Source organism: Eumetopias jubatus, unplaced genomic scaffold (assembly GCF_037043125.1).
Source record: "Eumetopias jubatus isolate StellerSeaLion01/CBP00866 unplaced genomic scaffold, mEumJub1_p1.0 scaffold_5, whole genome shotgun sequence".
NCBI classification, from domain to species: Eukaryota; Metazoa; Chordata; class Mammalia; order Carnivora; family Otariidae; genus Eumetopias; species Eumetopias jubatus.
In genome coordinates, this window is record NW_028274811.1 from 33680432 (window position 1) to 33704747 (window position 24316).

At 37.9% G+C, this 24316-nt stretch overlaps 1 protein-coding gene across 1 annotated transcript in view; it reads left to right on the forward strand.

Annotated features, from left to right (window-relative positions):
- ZMAT2 (zinc finger matrin-type 2) overlaps positions 1-15082 on the forward strand; it is a 34492-nt gene extending 19410 nt beyond the window's left edge. Inside the window, exon 6 of the mRNA XM_088023281.1 lies at positions 14593-15082. Within this exon, the coding sequence (XP_087879407.1) occupies positions 14593-14679 (87 nt within the window). The 3' untranslated portion in view covers positions 14680-15082. The remainder of the gene's footprint in view (positions 1-14592) is intronic.
- Positions 15083-24316: the final 9234 nt, after the last annotated feature.

Sequence of the window (24316 nt, forward strand, 5' to 3'; positions counted from 1 at the left end):
GAACATTTGGATTCATGGGAAGAGGTCAAACTGTTAAAATTAATAGAGGTTTTGAAGAAACTGATTACAACCTTCATGGCTGACTTTGAGGGGTACTTCAGTAGATGAAATAACTGCAAATGTGATGGCAATTGCAAGGGAATTAGAACGAGAAGTGGAGCCTGAAGGTGTGACTGAATTGGCACAATCTCATGATAAAATGTTAATGGTTGAGGACTTTCTTCTTATGGATGAGCAAAGGAAGTGGTTTCTCAAGACAGAATCTACTCCCAGTGAAAATGCTGTGAAAATTGTTGAAATGACAACAAAGGATTTAGAATGTTACACAAACTTAGTTGATAAAGCAGTGGCAGGGTTTGAGAGGATTTACTGATTGAACTCCAATTTTGAAAGAAGTTCCTGGGTAAAATGCTATCAAACAGCATCACATGTGGGGTACCTGGGTGGGTCAGTTGGTTAAGCATCTCTTAATTTTGGCTCAGGTCATGATCTAACAATGGTGGGATTGAGTCCTGCGTCAGGCTCCACGCACAGCGGGGAGTCTGCTTGGGATTCTGTCTCTCTTCCACCTGCCTCTCTCCCCACCCCAAATAAATAAATAAATCTTAAAAAAAAAAAACCAGCATCACATACTACAGAGAAATCCTTTATGAAAGGAAGAGTCCATTGATAGAACAAACTTCACTGTTGTCTTATTTTAAGAAATTGCCTCAGCGACCCCAACCCTCAGCAACCACTGTCCTAATCAGTCAGCAGCCATCATTGAGGCAAGATGTTCCACCGGCAAAAAAGATTACAATTTGGTGAAAGCTCAGATGATGATTAGCATTTGTTTGCAATGAAGTATGTTTAAATTAAGATATATACATTGTTTTTTAGATATAATGCCATTGCACATTTAATAGACTATAGTATAATGTAAATATAACTTTTATATGCGCTGGAAAATCAGAAAATTTATTTCACTCACTTTATTGTGGTGGTCTGGAAATAAACCCACAATATTTTCAAGGTATTCTACCAATATACCACACATTGTTTGTCCATTCATTTATTGAAAGATATCTAGATTGCTTTCTATTTTGGATCATTATGAATAAAGCTACCATAAATATTTGTATGCAGGTTTTTTTGTAGACAAAATTTTCAACTTATTAGGTAAGTGTCTAGAAGCACAATTGCTGAATCATATGGTAAGCCTATGTTTAGTTTTCTAAATAACTGCCAAAATGTTTTACAAAGTGGTGGTGTTCTCACCAACAATGAATGAGAGTTCCTGTTGTTCCACATCCTTGGCAGGATTTGGTGTTGTCAGTGTTTTGGATTTTGGTCATCCTGATTGGTGTATAGTGATATCTCATTGTTTTAACTTTCAATTCCTGAATACCTTGTGATGGTGAACATCTTTTCATATGCTCTTGTTGCTGCTGTTGGCCATTTGTATATCTCTTTTTGGTGAGAGAGATGTGTGTTCTGATCTTTGGTCCATTTTTAGATTGAGTTTGTTTTATTTGAGTTTTAAGAGTTCTTTGTATATGGTCTTTGTCTGTTTGGGCTGCTATAGCAAAATGCCATAGAATGGTGACTTGTAAGCAACACAAATTTATTTCTTATAGGTCTGGAGTTTAGGTTAATGGCGCTGGCAGAATTGTGGTTGGTGAACGCTCCCTGGTTCATGGATTGCCATCTATTCACATGATGGAATGGGATTAGGGAGCTTTGTGAGGTTTCCTTTGTAAGGGCACTAAAGTCTCCCAAAGACCCCACCTCATAATACCATCACCCTTGCGAGTTAGGAATTCAACATCTGAATCTGGGAGGACAGAAATATTCAATCTCTAGCATATATTTTGGATACAAGTTTTTTTTTTTTAAGATTTTATTTATTTATTTGACAGAGAGAGACACAGCAAGAAAGGGAACACAAGCAGGGGGAGTGAGAGAGGGAGAAGCAGACTTCCTGCGGAGCAGAGAGCCTGATGCAGGGCTCGATCCTAGGACCCTGGGATCATGACCTGAGCCAAAGGCAGATGCTTAACGACTGAGCCACCCAGGCACCCCACAAGTTTTGTTTCAGATACATATTTTGCAAACACTTTCTCCCAGTCTGTGGTTTATATTTCTATTCTCTTAACAGTGTCTCTCATAGAACAGAAGTCTTTAATTTTAGGGGCACCTGGGTGGCTCAGTCGTTGGGCATCTGCCTTCCGCTCGGGTCATTATCCCAGGGTCCTGGGATCCAGCCCCGCATCCAGCTCCCTGCTTGGCGGGAGGCCTGCTTCTCCCTCTCCTGCTCCCCCTGCTTGTGTTCCTGCTCTTGCTATCTCTCTCTCTGTCAGGTGAATAAATAAAATCTTTAAAAAAAAAAGTATTTTAAAAAAATGTTTATTGTTATGTTAATCACCATACATTACATCATTAGTTTTTGATGTAGTGTTCCATGATTCATTGTTTGTGTATAACACCCAGTGCTCCATGCAGAACGTGCCCTCTTTAATACCCATCACCAGGCTAACCCATCCTCCCATCCCCCTCCCCTCTAGAACCCTCAGTTTGTTTTTCAAAAAAAAAAAGAAGTCTTTAATTTTAATGAAGTCCATCAATTTTTTTTCGCCCCATGTGTGGGGCAACTGGGTGGCTCAGTCTTAAGCATCTGCCTTCGGCTGGGTCCTGGGATCGAGCTCCGCCTCGGGCTCCCTGCTCCGTGGGAAGCCTGCTTCTCCCTCTCCCACTCCCCTGGCTTGTGTTCCCTCTCTTGCTGTGTCTCTCTCTGTCAAATAAATAAAAATCTTTAACAATAAAAAACAATTTATTTGTGGGGCGCCTGCGTGGCTCAGTCATTAGGCGTCTGCCTTCGGCTCAGGTCATGGTCCCAGGGTCCTGGGATCGAGCCCCACATCGGGCTCCCTGCTCAATAGGAAGCCTGCTTTTCCCTCTCCCACTCCCCCTGCTGTGTTCCTTCTCTCACTGTCTCTCTGTCAATTAAATAAATAAAATCTTTAAAAATATATTTATTTATTTGTCAGAGAGAAAGAGCACACAAGCAGGGGGAGCAGTAGGCAGAGGGAGAAGCAGGCTCCCTGCTGAGCAAGAAGACCCATGTGTGACTCCATCCCAGAATCCTGGGATCATGACGTGAGCAGAAGGCAGGCACTTAACTGACTGAGCCAACCAGGCAGCCCATCAACTGTTTTTTTTTTTTTCTTAAATTGTGCTTTTGGTGTTCTGTCTAAAATGTGATCACCAAACCAAGGGTTTCCTAGATTTTACTATGTTATTGTCTAGAAGTTCTATAATTTTGGATTTTACATTTAGATCTATTGATTCATTCTGAGAATTAATTTTTGTGAGAGGTGTAAGGTCAGCATCTATATTCTTTTTGTTTGTTTGTTTACATTTGGGTGTCTAGTTGCTCCAGCATGGACATTGCTGCAAAGATCACCAGCTCCATTGCATTGCCTTTGTACCCTTATTAAAGATCAGTTGACTATATTAGTGTGGGCCTATTTCTAAGCTTTCTGTTCTGTTCCACTGATTTATTTTTCTATTCTTCAGACAATACCATGCTGTCTTGAATACTGTAGCTTTATATGGTAAGTCTTAAAATCAGGTAGTATCAATTGTCTTTGATTTTCTTCAGTATTGTGTTGGCTACCCTGGGTCTTTTGCCTTTCCGTATGAACTTTAGAATCAGTTTGTCAATATACACAAAATAATTTGCTGGGATTTTTATTGGGATTGCATTGAATCTATAGATCATTTTGGGAAGAATTGACCTCTTAATAATATTGAATCTTCTTCTCAATGAATATAAAATATGTCTCCATTTATGTAGATATCCTTTGATTTCTTTCATCAGAGTTTTGTAGTTTTCCTCATATAGATCCTTTACGTCCCACAAATTTTGCTGTGTAATATTTTCATTTTCATTTAGTTCGAAGTATTTAAAAATTCATTCTGTGACTCCTTATTTGACTCATATGTTATTTAGAGATCTGTTGTTTAATCTCCACATACTTTGGGATTTTCCAGCTATCTTTTAAATGTTTTGTTAAATTTATACCTAAGTATTTCAGTTATTTTGATGCTAATATAAATGGTATTATGTTTTTAATTTCAAATTCCAGTTATTCATTGCTGATATAGAAGAGCAATTAACTTTTATGTATTGACTTTGTATCCTACAACCACCTGGCTATAGTTTCTTATTGGCTCCAGAAGTTTTTTGTTGATTCTTTGGGATTTTCTAGGTAGACAATCATATCATCTGCAAACATAGATAATATTTCTTCCTTCCCAAAATATGTACATTTTATTTCCTTCCCTTGTCTTACTGTACTAGCTAGGACTTCAAGTATCACCTTCTGGAACCACCCTTGCATCCCGGGAATAAATCCCACCTGGCCGTGGTGAATAATCCTTTTAATGTACTGTTGGATCCTATTGGCTAGGATCTTGGTGAGTATTTTGGCATTCATGTTCATCAGGGATATTGGCCTGTAATTCTCCTTTTTGATGGGGTCTTTGGTTTTTGGATCAAGGTAATGCTGGCCTCATAGAAAGAGTTTGGAAGTTCCTTCCATTTCTATTTTTTGAAACAGCTTCAGTAGGATAGGTATTATTTCTTCTTTAAATGTTTGGTAAAATTCCCCTGGGAAGCCAGCTGTCCTGGACTCTTGTTTTTTGGGGAGGGTTTTGATTACTGCATCAGTTTCCTTGCTGGTCATTGGTCTGTTCAGATGTTCTACCTCTTCCTGTTTCAGTCTTGGTAGTTTATGAGTTTCCAGGAATGCATCCATTTCTCCCAGATTGCCTAATTTATTGGCATATAGTTGCTCATAATATGTTCTAACAATTGCCTGTATTTCCTTGGTGTTGGTTGTGATCTCTCCCCTTTCATTCATGATTTAATTAATTTGGGTCCTTCCTCTTTTCTTTTGGATAAGTTTTTTTTAAGTTTTTTTTGTTTATTCATTTGAGACACAGAGATACAGAGAGAGAGAGAGAATATGACAGGGGGAGAAGCAGAGGGAGGGGGAGAAGAATGCCCCCCCACCCCCCCACTGAGCAGGGATCCCGATGCAGTGCTCAATCCCAGGACTCTGGGATCATGACCTGAGCCAAAGGCAGAAGCTTAACCATCTGAGCCACCCAGGTGCCCCTCTTTTGGATAAGTCTGGTCAGAGGTTTATCAATCTTATTCTTTCAGAGAACCAGCTTCTACTTTCGTTGATCTGTTCTCCTGTTCTTCTGGTTTCTATTTTATTGATTTCTGCTCGAATCTTTATTATTTCTCTTCTCCTGCTTGGTTTAGCCTTTGTTTGCGTTCTTTCTCCAGGTCCTTTAGATATAAGGTTAGCTTGTGTATTTGGGATTTTTCCAATTTTTTGAGAGCAGCTTGGACTGCTATGAACTTCCCTCTTAGGACCGCATTTGCAGTATCCCATAAGTTTTGAATCGATGCATTTTCATTTTCATTAGTTGGCATGAATTTTTTTAAGTTCTTCTTTAATTTCCTGGTTGACCCATTCATTCTTTAGCAGGTGTTCTTTCACCTCCAAGTGTTTGAGTTCCTTCCAAATTTCTTCTTGTGATTGAGTTCCAGTTTCAAACATTGTGGTCTGAAAATATGCAGGGAATGATCTCAGTCTTTTGCTATCAGTTGAGGCCCGATTTGTGACCAGGTGTGTGATCTATTCTAGAGAAAGTTTCATGTGCACTTGAGAAGAATGAATATTCTGTTGTTTTAGGATGGAATGTTCTGTATAATATCTATGAAGTCCATCTGGTCCATTGTGTCATTCAAAGCCCTCATTTCTTTGTTGATCTTCTGCTTAGATGATCTCTCCATTGCTGTGAGTAGGGTGTTGAAGTCCCCTGCTATTTATGTATTATCAGTATGTTTCTTTACTTTGAATATTAATTGGTTTATATAATATAATATGCCCCCCACATTGGGGGCATAGATATTTACAATTGTTAGATCTTGTTGGATAGACCCTTTTGAGTATGATATAGTGTCTCTCTACATCTCTTACAACAGTCCTTGGTTTAAAATCTAGTTGTCTAATATGAGGATTGTGACCCCAGCTTTCTTTTGAGGTCCACTAGCATGATAAATTGTTCTCCATCCCCTCACCTTCAATCTGGAGGTATCTTTAGGTTCAAAATGAGTCTCTTGTAGACAGCATATGGATGGGTCCTGCTTTTTCATCCAATTTGATACCCTGTATCTTTTTTTTTAAGATTTTACTTATTTTTTTGACAGAGAGAGACACAGTGAGAGAGGTAACACAAGCAGGGGGAGTGGGAGAGGGAGAAGCAGGGAAGCCTGATGCGGGGCTCAATCCCAGGACCCTGGGATCATGACCTGAGCCAAAGGCAGACACCTAACGACTGAGCCACCCAGGCGCCCCTGATACCCTGTGTCTTTTGATTGGAGCATTCATTCCATTTACATTCAGAGTAAGTATTGAAAGATAGAATTTAGTGCCATTGTATTGCCTGCAAAGTCCCTGTTTCTGTAGATTGTCTCTGTTACTTTCTGGTCTGTGTGACTGTTGGGGTCTCTCTTTGCTTACAGTATCCTCCTTAATATTTCTTGCAGGGCTGGTTTGGTGGTCACATATTCTTTCAGTTTCTGTCTGTCCTGGAAACTCTTTATCTCTCCTCCTTTTCTCAATGACAGCCTTGCTGGATAAAGTATTCTTGGCTGGATGTTCTTCTCATTTAGTACCTTGCATATATCTTGCCAGCTCTTTCTGGCCTGCCATATTTCTGTAGATAGGTCTGATGTTATTCTGATGTCCCTCCCTCCATATGTAAGGAATCTCTTCTCCCTAGCTGCTCTCAGGATAGCTTCTTTGGCTCTAAGATTTGCAAGCCTCACTATTATATGTCAGGGTGTTGATCTGTTTTTATTGATTTTGGGAGGGGTCCTCTCTGCCTCTTGGACATGAATGCTTGTTTCCTTCCCCAGATTAGGGAAGGTCTCATGATTTGCTCAAATATACCTTTTAGCCCTCTCTCTCTTTCCACCCTCTTGGATCCTGATTCTGACATTGGTTCTTGTCAATGCATCATTAAATTCTCAAAGCCTTTCTTCATGGGCTATTAGTTGTTTTTCTCTCTTTTCCTCAACTGCCTTCCTTTGCATTAGCTTGTCCTCTAGATCACTTATTCTCTCTTCTGCCTCATTGACCCTAGCTGTTGGAGCATCCAATTTAGACTGCATCTCTTTCCTAGCATTTTTAAGTTCCGCCCAATTAGATCTCATTTCTTCCCATAGAGATTCTGTATTGTCATTTATGCTTTTTTTTTTTGAAGATTTTGTTTATTTATTTGACAGACACATAGAGAGAGAATACATATACACAGAGCGGCAGGCAGAGGGAGAGGGAGAAGCAGGCTCTCTGCTGAGCAGGAAGCCCGACTCAGGGCTCGATCCCAGGACCCTGGGATCATGACCTGAGCTGAAGGCAGGTGCTTAACTGACTGCGCAACGCAGGCGCCCCTCATTTATGCTTTTTTCAAGCCTAGCTATTAACTTTATAATTGCTATCCTGAATTCTATCTCTGACATCTTGCTTATGTTCTGTGGCCGAGAACATTGCCTCTGGTCCTTTGTTGTGATTTCCTTCTAGTCATTCTGCCCATGGAAGGATGGGTGAGCAAATGAATAGTCTAAAATATCAACCACGACCCAGGCAAAATGCACCCTAGGAAAAAATCCAAAGTGGTTGGAAGCTACTACAGAAAAGCAAGCAAAGCCAAAATGAACACAACAATAAAAAAGGCGGAGGGAGTGTAATCTCACAGGGTGGACAAAGCAGGGTGATCTACTTGTTCCTGATTGAATTTTGGTCTGTGTGTTAGAAGACACTACATCACAAAATTGAAAAGAAAGCAAAGTTTATAATATAACATTGAATAGAGTGAAAAAAGGACTAGAATGAGGCATAAATCTATAAAATATAGATTGAAAAAAAAAGGTTAAAAATCGACTTAAAAACATAGATTGGTAAAATAAGAATTTAGTTGAGGGATGCCTGGGTGGCTCAGTTGGTTAAGCGTCTGCCTTCTGATCGGGTCATGATCCCAGGGTCCTGGGATCGAGTCCCATATTGGGCTCCTTCCTCAGAGGGGAGTCTGCTTCTTCTGCCTGCCACTCCCCCTGTTTGTACTCTCTCTCTCTCTGACAAATAAATAAATAAAATCTTAAAAAAAAGAATCTAGTTGAAATGGGAAAAAGGTTAAAAAAAAAAAGAAATGTAAATTTTAGACTGAAGGAAAAACGAGTCGTGAGGAAACACCTGAAGCTCAATATATTATTTTCCCCTGGCACTGGAGCTTTATACTCCTGTGGGATCTATAAGTTTGTCGTTCACCTGTTCTTCCAGTCTGTCTTCTGGGGGAGGGGCCTGCTGTTCTGTTTTCAGGCCTGGGCGGAGTTACTCCACCCCTTGTCAGGGGGATGGGCTCAAGGTGAGCTGGTCGTCTGTGTAGCTTTTGTTCCCTGATGGCTTTCCACGCTTCTCCAGAGGGTCAGGGCAAAAATGGCTCTGCCATGATCTCTGGCCCAGAGCCACAAGATCATGGTCCACCTTCAATAAACCCTCCAGGTCAAACCATCTCCACTTTTGTGTGCACCAAACCTGAAGACTCTCAAGGTTCGCCCCCACTGCTTTTCTCCCCAGGGGGATTTCCTGGGGCCCAAGAGCCACACATAGCTTTCTGTCTTTGCAGCTGCAAGTGGTTGTGGGCTCACGGGCGCAGACTGCTCCACTGCTCCCAGGTCATGGCTGAGTGCCCTCCTACTGTCCTTTCTGGGGCCACTGCCACCCTGAGAGTTGTTGCTCAATGTGGGTGCAGCTCTCTCCCAGGGGATTTTAAACAGTCTGCACATTCCAGTCCTTTTCAGGCTAAGAGTGGTCTCCCTACCTGCCCCGCTCATGGTTTATGGCCACTGGAGCTGAGAGCCCCTTCAGGGCTCACTGACTATAGCCAGTGTCCCTGCTCCACTGCTTGGGCACTCTATCAGATCAGGCACCCCCGTTCTTTGTGTGTCTCCTGGGATCCTGAGATCACAGTGACCCACCTAGAATTCTGCTCTTTTCATCCCTCTTGCCCCTTTCAGAAAGAGATGTTTCTCACTAGGGCAGATTTCTAAGGGTTCTGATCTTGTGCTCCCATCTTACATCACTTTCCAGTAGCTGGCTTAAGGAGGCTGCCTCCTCCCTCTGTTTATCTTCTGATATTTCTCCACAGATTCTTGATTCTATACCTCCTACCTTGCAAAAAACAGTTGTTTTTCTGCTTGTAGAGTTCCAGATATATTTTCTTACATCTCAGGCTGAATTCGTGTATGTTCAGAATGGTTTCATAGATATCCAGCTAAATTTGAGGGACCAGATAAAATGAGGTCCCCTACTCTGCTGCCATCTTGTCTCCCTTCTGTAGTTTTGGTTGAGCATTTTATGTGATTTCAGGTTCTGTCCTCTCTTATTTTTTTAAGCTTTTTAAAAAGATTTTATTTATTTGTTTGAGCGAGAGAGAGAATACACGAGTGGGGTGAGGGGCAGAGGGAGAAGCAGACTCCCTACTGAGCAGAGAGCCCGATGCAGGATGCGGGGCTCCATCCATGGACTCCAGGATCATGACCTGAGCCAAAGGCGGACGCTTAACCAACTGAGCCAACCAGGCACCCATTTTTTTAAGTTTTTATTTGAATTCCAATTAGTTAACATACAATGTTATATTAGTTTTAGGTGTACAATATAGTGATTCAGCACTTCCATACAACACCCAGTGCTCATCACAGCAAGTGCACTCTTTAATTCCCATCACCCAGTTAATCTATCCTCCCACCCACCTCCCCTCTGGTAACCATCAGTTTGTTTTCTTGAGTTAAGAGTCTGTTTCATGGTTTGCCTCTCTCTTTTATCCCACTTTGCTTGTTTTGTTGTGTTTCTTAAATTCCACATATGAGAGAAATCATGGTATTTGTTTTTCTCTGACTGGCTTATTTCCCTTAGCATTAATATTCTCTAGCTCTGTCCATGTCACTGCAAATGGGAAGATTTCATTCTTTTTTATGACTTTTATGAAAAAATCCATTCATCAGTCGGTGGACACTTGGGCTGTTTCTGTAGTTTGGTTATTGTAGATAATGCTGCTATGAAAATAGGGGTGCATGTACCGCTTTGAATTAATACTTGTTAATTCTTTGGGTAAATATCTAGTAGTGCAATTGCTAGATCATAGGATTGTTCCATTTTTAACTTTTTGAGGAACCTCCGTACTGTCTTCCACAGTGACTGCACCAGTTTGCATTCCCACCAACAATGCAAGAGAGTTCCCCTTTCTCCACATCCTTACCAACACTTGTTGGTTTTTGTGTTGTTGAACCAAAGAGCTGAAAGACCTATAATCTGAAAACTATAAAACACTGATGAAAGAAACTGAAGAGGACACAAACAAATGGAAAGACATTCCCTGCTCATGGGGTGGAAGAATGAATATTGTTAAAATGTCCATACTACCCAAAGCAATCTACACATCTAATGCAATCCCTATCAAAATGCCAGCAGCATTCTTCACAGAGCTGGAACAAACAATCCTAAAATTTGTATGGAATCACAAAAGTCCTGAGATAGCCAAAGCGACCTTGAAAAAGAAAAGCAAAGCTGGTGGTGTCACAATTTCAGATTCAAGTTATATTACAAAGCTTCAGTGATCAAGACAGTAGGATCCTGGCACAAAATTAACAGATAGATCAATAGAACAGAGTAGAAAACCCAGAAATGAACCCACAACTATATATGGTCAATTAATCTTCAACAAAGCAGGAAAGAATATCCAATGAGACAAAGACAGTCTCTTCAACAAATGGTGTGGGAAAAACTGGACAGCAACATGCAGAAGAATGAAATTTGACCACTTTCTTACACCTTACACAAAAAATAAATTCAAAATGGATTAAGACCAAATGTGAGACCTAAAACCATAAAAATCCTAGAGGAGAACACTGGCAGTAACCTCTTTAACATGGCTGTAACAACTTCTTTCTAGATATGTCTCTGGAGGCAAGGGAAACAAAAGCAAAAATAACTATTGAGACCTCATCAAGATAAAAATTTTCTGCACAGTGAAGGAAATAGTCAACAAAACTAAAAGGCAACCTATGAAATGGAGAAGATATTTGCAAATAACATATCTGATAAAGGGTTAGTATCCAAAATATATAAAGAACTTATCAAACTCAACACCCAAAAAATGAATAATCTAATTTAAAAATGGGCAGAAGACATGAGCAAACATTTCTTCAAAGAAGATGTACAGATGCACCACAGATGCATGAAAAGATGTGCAACATCACTCATTGTCAGGGAAATGCAAATCAAAACCACAATGAGTTTTCACCTCACACCTGTCAGAATGGCTAAAATAAAAAACACAAAAAAAGAGTAAGTGTTGGCAAGGATGTGGAGAAAAAGGAACCCTCAGGCACTGTTGGTAGGAATGCAAACATGTGCAGTCCCTAGGGAAAACAGTATGGAGGTTCCTCAAAAAATAAAAAATAGAGCTACCCTATGATCCAGTAATTACACGACTGGGTATTTACCCAAAGGAAAAAAACCCTCTAATTTGAAAAGATATAGGCACTCCTATGTTTATAGCAACATTATTACAATAGCCAAATTATAGAAGCATACCAAATGTTCACTGATAAATAAATGGATAAAGAAAATGTGGTATATACATACAATGGAATATTACTAAGCCATAAAAAGAATGAAATCTTGTCATTAGCAACAACATGGATGAATCTAGATAGTATAATGCTAAATGATATACATCTGGCAGAGAAAGACAAATACCATGTGATTTCACTCATATTGGAATTTAAAAAAAATGAACAAAGGGGGAATAAAACAAACAAACAAAAAAGACTCTTACCTATAGAGAACAAACTGATGTTTACCGGAGGGGAGGTTGGGGATGGGTGAAATAGGTGAAGGGGGGATTAAGAGTATGCTTACCATAATGAGCACTAAGTAATGTGTAGAATTGTGAAATACCTATATTGTATAACTTAAACTAATATAACACTGTACATCAACTATACTGGATTTAAAATTTTTAAAACAGAATAACCAATGGGGAAAGGATAGTCTCTTCAATAAATAGTGCTGGGAAACTTGATATCCAAATGTAAAAGTATAAAATTTGACCCCTATCTTACACTACTCACAAATATTAACTGAAAAGTGGATTAAGGACTGAAATGTGAGACATGAAACCATAAAACAACAAGAAAACATGGGGCATGGGGGAAAGCTCCTTGACATTGGTTTTGGCAATGATTTTTTTGGATGTGACACCAAAAGCACAAGCAACAAGAGCAAAAATCAACGAGGGACTATAACAAAATAAAATCTTTCACACAGCAAAAGAAACATTCAAAAAGAAAACCAGTAAGGCAAACTACAGAATCAGAGAAAATACTTGTAAACTTTATGTCTGATAAGGAGTTAATATCCAAAATACATGAATAACTCATACAAGTAAAAAATGACAAAAACAGTGTAAAACGGGTAGATGAGGGGCGCCTGGGTGACTCAGTCAGTTGAGCGTCTGCCTTCACCTCAGGTCGTATCCTGAGGTCCTGGGATCAAGCCCCACATAAGGCTCCCTTTTCAGCAGGGAGTCTGCTTCTCCTTCTACCTCTGCCCTGCCCACTGCTGCCCCACCCTGCTCATGTTCTCTCTCTCTCAAATAAATAAAATCTTAAAAAAATAAAAATAAAATGGGCAGATGATTTAAAGAGATATTTTTCCAAAGAAAAATATGCAAATAGCCAACATGTACATGAAAACTTGCTTGACATCACTAATAACGAGGGAAATGCAAATCAAAACCACAAATGAGGTATCATCTTAAACCTGTTAGAATAGCTATAATCCAGAAAACAAAACACATACATACAAGATATAACAAATGCCAGCAACGATGTGGAGAAATGGGAACTCTGTCACTGTTGGTAGGAATGAAAATTTGTTCAGCCACTACTGAAACAGTATGGAGTTTGCTCAAAAGATTAAAAATAGAACTACCATATAATCCAGCAATCCTACATCTGGGTATATTTCTGAACAAGATGAAGTCACTATTTCAAAAAGATATTCTCACTCCCATGTTCATTGCAGTATTATTCACAATAGCAAAGACATGGAAACAATCTAAGTCAACCTAAGTGTCCATCAGTGGATAAGTATATATATATATATATATATATATATATATATATATATATGCCATATATATTCATTATACATATATATGTATACACACATACATATATTTAATACATATATGTATGTATGTATGTGTATGTGTGTGTGCACCATAAAAACAGGAAATCCCACCATATGCAAAAACACGGACAGAACCTGAGAGCATTATTCTAAGAGAAATAAGTCAGATAGTGAAAGACAAATGCTGTACAATCTCTCCTACGTGTGGAATCTAAAAGCATCAAACTGGTAGAAATGAGTGGAATAGTGCTTGCCAGGGGATGAGGGGTGAAGAAAAGGAGAAATGCTGGTCAAAGAGCATAAATTCAGTTATAAGGTACATAAGTTCTGGGATCTAAAGTATAGCATGACGACTATAGTAAAAAATACTGTATTATACATTTGAAAGTTGTTATCAGAGTACAGCTTTAATGTTCTCACCATAACAACAACAACCGTGAAGTGGTCATTATGTAAGATAAAGGATACTTTAGCTAACCTTATTGTGGTAAACATTTTGCAATATATACATATATAAAATCATCATATTGTATACTTTAAACTTACACAATGTTGTATGTCAACTATATCTCAATAAAACTAGAAAAAAGTGGGGGGAAAGCAGAAAAGCACAGGTATAGGACGCAGCCCATGCATGGGCTCACTAAAGACCGAGATGTGGTCATAGGATTATAGAATACTTCCCCTCTCCCCACAACATACCACCACATCAATAGGGCTCCTGTGTAACAGAAAATTGCAACTGAAAGAAGTTGCATGACTCAGACCTTATTTAAGAAGGAGTATCAAAGGAAATCCAAAGACAACAGGGGAGACAAAACCAAGCACATTAGAGGAAATTTTAACCTCTGACAGGTACAGCTAGGTGTAAAAACATAACCCCTGGCAAGAAAATAAAAATTGTCACAAAAGGCTTATTTACTTCATTTCCTTTTACCTGATACAATATGTTCAGCTTTCAGAAAAATTTACAAGATACATTAAAAGAAATAAAGATACAGACTGAAGAGACAGCAAACGTTAGAACCAAATTCAGATATGACAGGTACTGGAGTTATAATAGAATTTAAAATAATTAGCATTAATATACTAAGGGCTCTAATGAAAAAGGTGGAAAACACACAAGAAGAGATTGGTAATATAAGCAGAGACAGAAAATCTAAGAAGGGATTAAATGGAAATGCTAGAGATGAAACCCAAATCAATTGTATATGGTTTTATTTTCTTAAAGCAAAAACCCAAACACTAAAGCAAATGTTTTCTCCAATTCTCCCAGGAAAATCTTCTTACCACAGAGTGGCTATTGCAATTGCTGCAATACAATCAATTGGAATTAGAATCTTCCATGAATTTGAAGATCTGATGGAAAAGAAGCAACACAAGCAAAGTCTGCCTTTAACAGAAATCTAAAATGAGGAACTTGAGATGCAAAAACCTCTTTCATTCCTCTTCTCCTGATAGACAAAAGTTTTTTAAAGTCATCTTTGTAAAAAGTCTTTAGATCTACAATGATTTGTTGTAAGTATATAACATGATTCGGTTCTTTATCTTCTTCTGCTATTGATATGGTAATTATTTCAGGTAATAGATGTAATCTTCAAGATTTCATAAAGTGGGGTGCCTGGGTGGCTCAGTTGAGCATCTGACTCTTGGTTTCAGCTCAGGTCTGATCTCGGGGTTGTGGGTTTGGGCCCTGCTTCTGGCTCCGTGCTCAGTGTGGAGTCTGCTTGTCCCTCCCCTCTGCTCCTCCTGCTTGGGCTCATTCTCTCTGTCTCTGTTTCTGTCTCTGTCTGTCTCTCTCAAATAAATAAATAGATAAACAAATAAAATCTTTTAAAAAGATATTTCATTAAGTAACGTCTGACAATTCACCCTGCCACTTGAAGAAGAAAAATCAGATACTTAAGGATGTGAGCAAGAATGACAGCAGTCTGTTATCAGGCTTGGCACCTCCAAAACTGAGTAGAATCCATGTGATTGATCACTACGTACACACTGAAGGAGTTGGCCAAATAGTTTTTTGGGAAGAAAACGTTCTAGGCAGGGGGAAAATCTAGAGCAAAACTCATAAGGAAGATAGGTTTTTGGTTTGTTCAAGGAATAGCACAAAGATTGATGTGGTTTGAGCAGAGAAAGGATGATCAGTAGTGCAGTCAGAAATGAGGTCAGGATTGAAATGGGAGAACCAGACAATTTAGACTTTGTTACAGTAAGGCTTTGCCTTGTATTCTGAGTGAAATGGGAACCGAGGATTTCTCTTTTCAGAACAGGAGTGATATAGTTAAAGTCAGCCTGGCTGCCATGTTGAAAATATAATTCAGGGAGGAAAGGGTAAAAGCAGAAAGATACAATAAGAGGCGATTTCAGTAATCCCAATGAGAGGTTATAATGACTTTGGACATGGTGGTAGTACTTGGGAAAATAAAATAGATTCTTAGTATTTTTTCAACTTTGAAAACTTCAAATCTATAGAAAACTTGTAAGAACCAGACAATGAACATTCATATATCCTTCACTTATATTTACTAATTGTTAACACCACATTATCTCTGTATATGGAGATACCTATGATATAGATATCTATGTCTATATTTGGTTATGTGTATTTGATATATGTATACACATGTGTGATATGTAGAGAGAGAAATAGGTAAAACATTAAATGATTTTTATAATGTTACATGAATTTTAGAAATGTTAAGCCATTTTACAGTCAGTTGAAGACATCATACTTCATACTGCAATACTTTATGTATCTGTTTCCTAAGAATAAAGACATACCATGAAGGTTAATTTTTTGTGTCAATTTGACTAGGCCATGGAGTGCCCACATATTTGGTTAAACATTATCCTAGTATGTCTGTGAGGAAGTTTCTGAATGAGGTTAACATTTGAATTGATAGACTGAGAAAAGCAGATTGCTTTTGCCATTGTGGGTGAGCTCATCCAATCTTATGTTATTCCAATCTTAATGAATATGAAACTTTTATATCAAGTGTAATTTATGCTGTAGTTTCTAATATATAATTTTTCAAAGAAAATAAATTTTCCTAAGACTTATTTTTAATCAGAATTATGTATTTAACTTTACTGAATACTGTAGTGGGTTGAACATTGGCCCCTCAAAAGATATGTCCATGTCCTAATACCTGTGCCCTCTGAATGTTACCTTATTTTGAAAAAAGACTCTGCAGATATAATTAAATTAATCACCTTAGACTATCCTAGATTACATAGGTGGACTCGAAATTCAATAGCAAATGTCCTTATAAGACAGAAGGAAAAACAGAAAAGAGGAGAGAGCCATATAAAGGTCAAGGGAGAGACTGGAGCAGATACAGCCACAAGGAATGCCGACAGCCACCAGGAGCTGGAAGAGGTAAGTATAGATATTCCCTTAGAGCCTTTGGAGAAAGTGAAACATTGCTGACACCTTAATATCACAATCTGGCCTCTAGAACTGTGAGATAATTAATTTCTGTTGTTTAAAGCAATCAAGTTTGTGGTAATTTGTTACAGTAGCCCTGAAAAATTAATACAAATGCTTTTATGCATTATATGGGTTTATCTTTTAGTTTATTTTTAATTGGGAGCATATTCATAGGGGAAATTATGTGCTTACAATGTTATTGGAAGGGTTTAACTAGTAAGCTGCACAAAAAAGACCTTACTAGTAAAATTATTTCTTTTTTAAAAAGATTTTATTTCTTTATTTAAGAGAGCACACACACGCAAGAGAGCATGCACAAGGTGGGGAGAGGGAGAGGGAGAAGCCGACTCCCCACTGAGCAGGGAGCCTGATACAGGGCTTGATCCCAGGACCCTGGGATCATGACCTGAGCCAAAGGCAGACACTGAATTGACTGAGCCACTCAGGCACCCAGTAAAATTATTTCTGCTGAGAATGCCATTAGAAGCATACCAATCTACTTCTGAAGCTTCTTCTATTTGCCACAACATTTGAACCCAGAATTCTGGAGAGTGTACACTAAATATGTGATCCAGCAGTTAAGGAATCAGATTAAGAAGTAATACAATTGACCTTAAGTCTTCTATTTTCAGAAATGACTGAAAATGTGAAAGCATGCTTGAGAAGTGTCAGGTAACGCAAAAGGAATATTTTACCAAAATCATAATCTATGACAATGGCAACTTACAGACATTTTAAAAGTAATTCATATGCTTACAGTGTTATTATAAGGGTTTAACTAGTAACATCTGCATAAGTAATATAATAATCTAACCTTTTTCAAAACTAAGAAAATTTTCTCTAAAAATGGTATAATCATAAAGATTGTGGAATGACCTTCAGTAATGTATATCAATATACTCAACATAAGAAAACTCATAGTGATGGAAAACACAGTAAAAGTAAGGAATGTGAGAAGACATTTAAATTTAATTCAGTCCTTACCAATATAGAGAATTCATATAGTGAGAAATTTTATAAATGTTAAGAATTTGAGAACATCATTATCTGTGTGGATAATTTAGTCACCACCAGAAAATCCATACTGGTGAGAAATTTTGTGAATATAAAGAATGTAAGAAGGTCTTTAGAGCTGAGTTCTTTTTGCAAACTAGAAATTCATATTGCAGATAAGCTTTATGAATATTAGTAATGTAGGAAAGCCTTTACTGTGTCTGGACAAGTTACTTAACATCAAGAATTTACACTGATGAGAAACCTGGTGAATGTACAAATGTGGCATGATGTTTAGACTTAATTTAGGCCTTACTAAATATTAGAGAATTCATACTGGTGAGATTTTTTTTTTTTTTAATGAATAGGAGAAATGAAATAAAGTCTTCACTGCGTGTGGACAATTTATTCAAGGAGAGGATTCATACAGGTAATAAATCATAGGAATATAAAGAATGTGGGAAGGTCTTTAGATCTGATTGAGTTCTTTTTTCAAACCAGAGAATTCATACTGGTGATACATTATATGAATGTAAGGAAGGAGGAAAGCCTTTTACTATGTATGGATAAGTTACTCAACATCAGAGAATTTATACAGGTGAGAAATCACAGGAATATGAGGAATGTGGGAAGGTCTTTAGACCTAATTGAGTTCTTTCTTACCATCAGAGAATTCATACTGATGATAATCTTTATGAATGTAAGGAATGCGGGACAGCTTTTATTGTGTGTGGACAAGTCACTCATTCCAGAGAATTCATACTGGTGAGATACCTGATTAATGTAAAAAATGTGGGAATATATTTAGACTTAAATCAGTCATTATTATAATATAGAGAATTCATACTGCTGAACAGCTTTATGAATATAAGAAATTTAATAAAGTTTTTACTGTGTGTAGACAACTTATTCAACATCAGATTATGAATATTGTTAAAGAAAACTCATGACAACCCTATGAATGTAATAAAAACGGAAAAACCATTAATATGCAAAAACTAGTTACTTGAGAATAGAGTATTAATATTGGTAAAAAGCTCTTTGAATGCAAGGAATATGGGACGGCTTTTAGATATCATTCAAACCTTAATATATGTTGGTGAATTTATACTGGTGTGAATTATTATGAATGTAGGGAATGTGAGAAAGCCTGTAGTCAAGGAAGACACCCTCATATGCAAAAGAGAATTCATATATGTGAAAAACACTTAATATAAAATATTGTGGAAAGACCTTTAGTAATGGCTATCAAATTACTCAACCTCAGAGAATTCATATTTGAGAAAATCTGTGAATGCAAAGTATGTGAGAAGACCTTTCCAATGGCACATTTTCTTTAATTGGTATGAGTAGTCTTCCACCTTGAAATTGGACTTTAAAATTTCTCACTAAATAATTCCTTAGCTAAAGCAAATTAAAAACATGAGAAACGTAGAACTGCCTCATTTGTAGATCCATAAAACCTTGTTATGCTCCTTTACCTATCTCCTACTCTTCTCTTACAATTCTCCACCTCCAAGACCTTGTTTAACTTTCATTGATTCCTTAAATTTACTACTTCTCCTCCTTTATCTTAACTCACAAAACCATCTTAGTGCATCTTAAAATTGATATTCCCATTTGGGGAAGACCTCAAAATCTAATCATTTTTACATCTCTGTGCTATGGTTTAGACTTCCCATATTCCAACGTGAAAAGAGAAGTATCTTTCAAGATGATCATGAGGTTTATGTCTTTTTTTTTTTAAGATTTTATTTATTTATTTGACAAAGAGATAGTGAGAGCAGGAACACAAGCAGGGGAGTAGGAGAGGGGGAAGTAGGCTTCCCGCTGAGCAGGGATCCTGATGTGGGGCTCGACCCTAGGACCCTGGGATCATGACCTGAGCCAAAGGCAGATGCTTAACGACTGAGCCACCCAGGTGCCCCTATGTCTTTTATTCATATAAAGTATTACATTAATTGATTTTCAGATCACAAAACAACCTTGTATTACCAGGATAAATCACCATAAGTCATGATGCATGATCCTTTTTAAACGTTGCTGAATTCAGGGGTGCCTGGGTGGCTCAGTTGGTTGAGCGTCCAACTCTTGATTTCTCAGCTCATGATCTCAGGATTGTGAGACTGAGCCCCAAGTAGGGCTCCACACTGGGCGTGGAGCCTGCTAAAGATTCTCTCTCCCTCTTCCCTCTGCCTCTCCCCTCTTTCCCTCTCTAAAAAATAAAAAATAAAAAAAAATTGGTGGATTCAATGTGCTAGTAATTTGTTGAGTATTTTCGTGTCTACATTGTAAGAGATATTTGTGCGCTTTTTTCTTGTGATGCCTTTGTCTGGTTTTGTTATCAGTAGCCTCATAGAATTAGGAAGAGTTAGGAAGTGTTCCATCCTCTATTTTTGGAAGAGTTTTGTGAATAATTAGTGTTAATTCTTCTTTAAATGACTGTCCGGTCCTGGGATTTTCCTTATTGGGAGGGTTTTTAAAAAAATTATTGCTAATCCAATCTCTTCATTTGCTATAGGTTTATTCAGATTTTTTATATGCATTTTTGACTTAATTTTGATAGTTTGTGTCTTTCTAGAAATTTTTCCATTTCACCTGCATATTTAGTTTGTTGGACTATAGCTGTTCATAGTATAACCTATTGTTCTTTTTTTCCCCATGTTTTTATCTAAATTCCAGCTAGTTAACATACAGTGTAATATTAGTTTCTAGTGTGGGATTTAGTGGTTCATCACTTACATACTACAGCTAGTGCTCATCACAGTAAGTGCCCTTCTTCATACCCATCACACATTTAACCCATCCCCCCACCCACCTCCCCTCCAGCAGCCCTCAGTTTGTTCTCTACAGTTAAAAGTCTATTTTATGGTTTGCTTCTCTTTTTTCCCTCTATGTTCATCTGTTTTCTTTTTTAAAGATTTTATTTATTTATTTAAAAAATTTTTAATTTAAATTCAATTAATGAATATATATTATTAGTTTCAGAGGTAGGGGTCATTGATTCATCAGTCTTGTATAATATCCAGTGCTCATTACATTTCGTCCCCTCTTTAATGTCCATAAACCAGTTACCCCATCCCCCCATTCCCCTCCCCTTCAGCACCCCTCAGTTTTTTCCTATGATTAAGAGTCTATTATGGTTTATCTGTCTCTCTGATTTAGTCTTATTTTATTTTTCCCTCCCTTCCCCTATGATCCTCTGTTTTGTTTCTTAATTCCACATATGAGTGAGATCATATGATAATTGTCTTTCTCTGGTTGACTTATTTTCCTTAGCATAATACCCTCTAGTTCTATCCACGTCATTGCAAATGGCAAGATTTCATTTTTTTGATGGCTGAGTAGTATTCCATTGTGTATATATATATATATACCACATCTTCTTTGTCCATTCATCTGTCGATGTGCATCTGGGCTCTTTCCATAGTTTGGCTATTGTGGACATTGTGGCTAAAAACATTGAGGTGCAGGTGCCCCTTCAGATCACTACATTTGTATCTTCAAGGTAAATACCCAGTAGTGCAATTGCTGGGTTGTAGGGTGGCTCTATTTTCAACTTTTTGAGGAACCTCCGTACTGTTTTCCAGAGTGGCTGTACCAGCTTGCATTCCCACCAACAGTGTAAGAGGGTTCCCTTTTCTCTGCATCCTTGCCAATATCTGTCATTTCCTGACTTGTTAATTTTAGCCATTCTGACCAGTGTGAGGTGGTATCTCGTTGTGGTTTTGATTTGTATTTCCCTGATGCCAAGTGATGTGGAACATTTTTTCATATGTCTATTGGCCGTTTGCATGTCTTCTTTGGAGAAGTGTCTGTTTATGTCTTCTGCCCATTTCTTGATTGGATTATTCATTCTTTGGGTGTTGTGTTGAGTTTGATAAGTTCTTTATAGATTTTGCAGACTAGCCCTTTATCTGATAAGACATTTGCAAATATCTTTTCCCATTCTGTCAGTTGTCTTTTGGTTTTGTCGACTGTTTCCTTTGCTGTGCAAAAGCTTTTTATCTTGATGAAGTCCCAATAGTTTATTTTTGCCTTTGTTTCCCTTGCCTTTGGAGATGTGTCTAGCAAGAAGTTGCTGTGGCCGAGGTCGCAGAGGTTGCTGCCTGTGTTCTCCTCAAGGATTTTGATGGATTCCTGTCTAACATTTAGGTCTTTCATTCATTTTGAATCTATTTTTGTGTATGGTGCAGGAAAATGGTCCAGTTTCATTCTACATGTGGCTGTCCAATTTTCCCAACACCATTTGTTGAAGAGACTGTCTTTTTTCCATTGGATATTCTTTCCTGTTTTGTCAAAGATTAATTGACCATAGAGTTGAGGGTCCATTTCTGGGCTCTCTATTCTGTTCCATTGATCTATGTGTCTGTTTTTGTGCCAGTGCCATACTGTCTTGATTACAGCTTTGTAACAGAGCTGGAAGTCAGGCATTGTGGTGCCCCCAGCTTTGGTTTTCTTTTTCAACATTCCTTTGGCTATTTGGGGTCTTTTCTGGTTCCATATAAATTTTAGGATTATTTGTTCCAGCTCTGTGAAAAAAGTTGATGGTATTTTGATAGGAGTTGCATTGAATGTACAGATTGCTCTAGGTAGCATATACATTTAACAACATTTGTTCTTCAATCCATGAACATGGAACGTTTTTCCATTTTTTAAATGTCTTCCTCAATTTCTTTGATGAGTGTTCTATAGTTTTCAGAGTACAGATCCTTTGCATCTTTGGTTAGGTTTATTCCTAGTATCTTATGGTTTTGGGTGCAGTTGTAAATGGGATCAACTCCTTAATTTATCTTTCTTCCATCTCATTGTTAGTGTATAGATATGCAGTTAATGTCTGTGCATTGATTTTATATCCTGCCACTTTGCTGAATTCCTGTCTAAGTTCTAGCAATTTTGGGGTGGAGTCTTTTTGGTTTTCCACATAGAGTATCATGTCATCTGTGAAGAGTGAGAATTTGACTTCTTTGACAATTCTGGTGACTTTTATTTCTTTTTGTTGTCTGATTGCTGAGGCTAGGACTTCTAGTACTATGTTGAACAACAGTGGTGATAGTGGACATGCTTGTTGTGTTCTTGACCTTAGGAGGAAAGCTCTCAGTTTTTCCCCATTGAGAATGATATTCTCTGTGGCCTCTTTGTATATGGCTTTTATGATATTGAGGGATGTTCTCTCTATCCCTACACTGTGAAAAGTTTTAATCAAGAAAGACTGATGTATTTTGTCAAATGCTTTTTCTGCATCAATCGAGAGGATTATATGGTTCTTGTCCTTTCTTTTATTAAGGTACTGTATCACATTTATTAATTTGTGGATGTTGAACCACTCTTGAAGCCCAGGAATAAATCTCACTTGGTCGTGGTGAATAATCCTTTTAATGTACTGTTGGATCCTATTGACTAGGATCTTGGTGAGAATTTTTGCATCCATGTTTATCATGGATATTGGCCTATAATTTTCCTTTTTGATGGGGTCTTTGTCTGGTTTTTGGATCAAGGTAATGCTGGCCTTATAGAAAGAGTTTGGAAGTTTTCCTTCCATTTCTATTTTTTGAAACAGCTTCAGAAGAATAGGTATTAATTCTTCTTTATATGCTTGGTAGAATTCCCCTGGGAAGCCATCCGGTCCTGGACTCTTGTTTGTTCGGAGTTTTTGATTACAGTATCAATTTCCTTGCTGGTTATGAATCTGTTCAGGTTTCTATTTCTTCCTCTTTCAGTCTTGGTAGTTTATGAGTTTCCGGGAATGCATCCATTTCTTCCAGATTGCCTAATTTGTTGGCATATGGTTGCTCATAATATGGTTTTATAATTGTTTGTATTTCTTTGGTCTTGATTGAGGTCTCTCCTCTTTCATTCATGATTTTAGTTATTTGGGTCCTTTCTCTTTTTTTTTTTTGACAAGTCTGGCCAAGGGTTTATCAATCTTACTAATTCTTTCAGGGCTGCCTGGGTGGCTCAGTTGGTTAAGCATCTGCCTTCGGCTTGGGTCATGATCCCAGGGTCCTGAGCTCCTTGCTCAGTGGGAAGCCTGCTTCTCCCTCTCCCTCTGTAACTCCCTCTCCTTGCACTCTCCCTCTGTCAGATAAATAAATAAAAATATTTTTTAAAAAATTCTTTCAAAGATCAAGCTCCTAGTTTCGCTGATCTATTCTGCTGTTCCTTTGGTTTCTATTTCATTGATTTCTGCTCTAATCTTTATTAATCCTTTTCTCCTGCTGGGTTTAGGCTTTATTTGCTGTTCTTTCTTCAGGTCCTTTAGGTGTAAGGTTAGCTTGTGTATTTGAGACCTTTCTTGTTTCTTGAGAAAGGCTTGTATTGCTATATACGTCCCTCTTAGGACCACCTTTGCTGCATCCCAAAGGTTTTGAACAGTTGTGTTTTCATTTTCATTTGTTTCCATGAATTTTTTAAATTTTCTTTAATTTCCTGGTTGACCAATGCATTCTTTAGTAGGATGCGCTTTAACCTCCATGTATTTCAGCTCTTTCCAAATTTCCCCTCATGATTGAGTTCCAGTTTCAAAGCACTGTGGTCTGAAAATATGCAGGGAATGATCTCAATATTTTGCTACCAG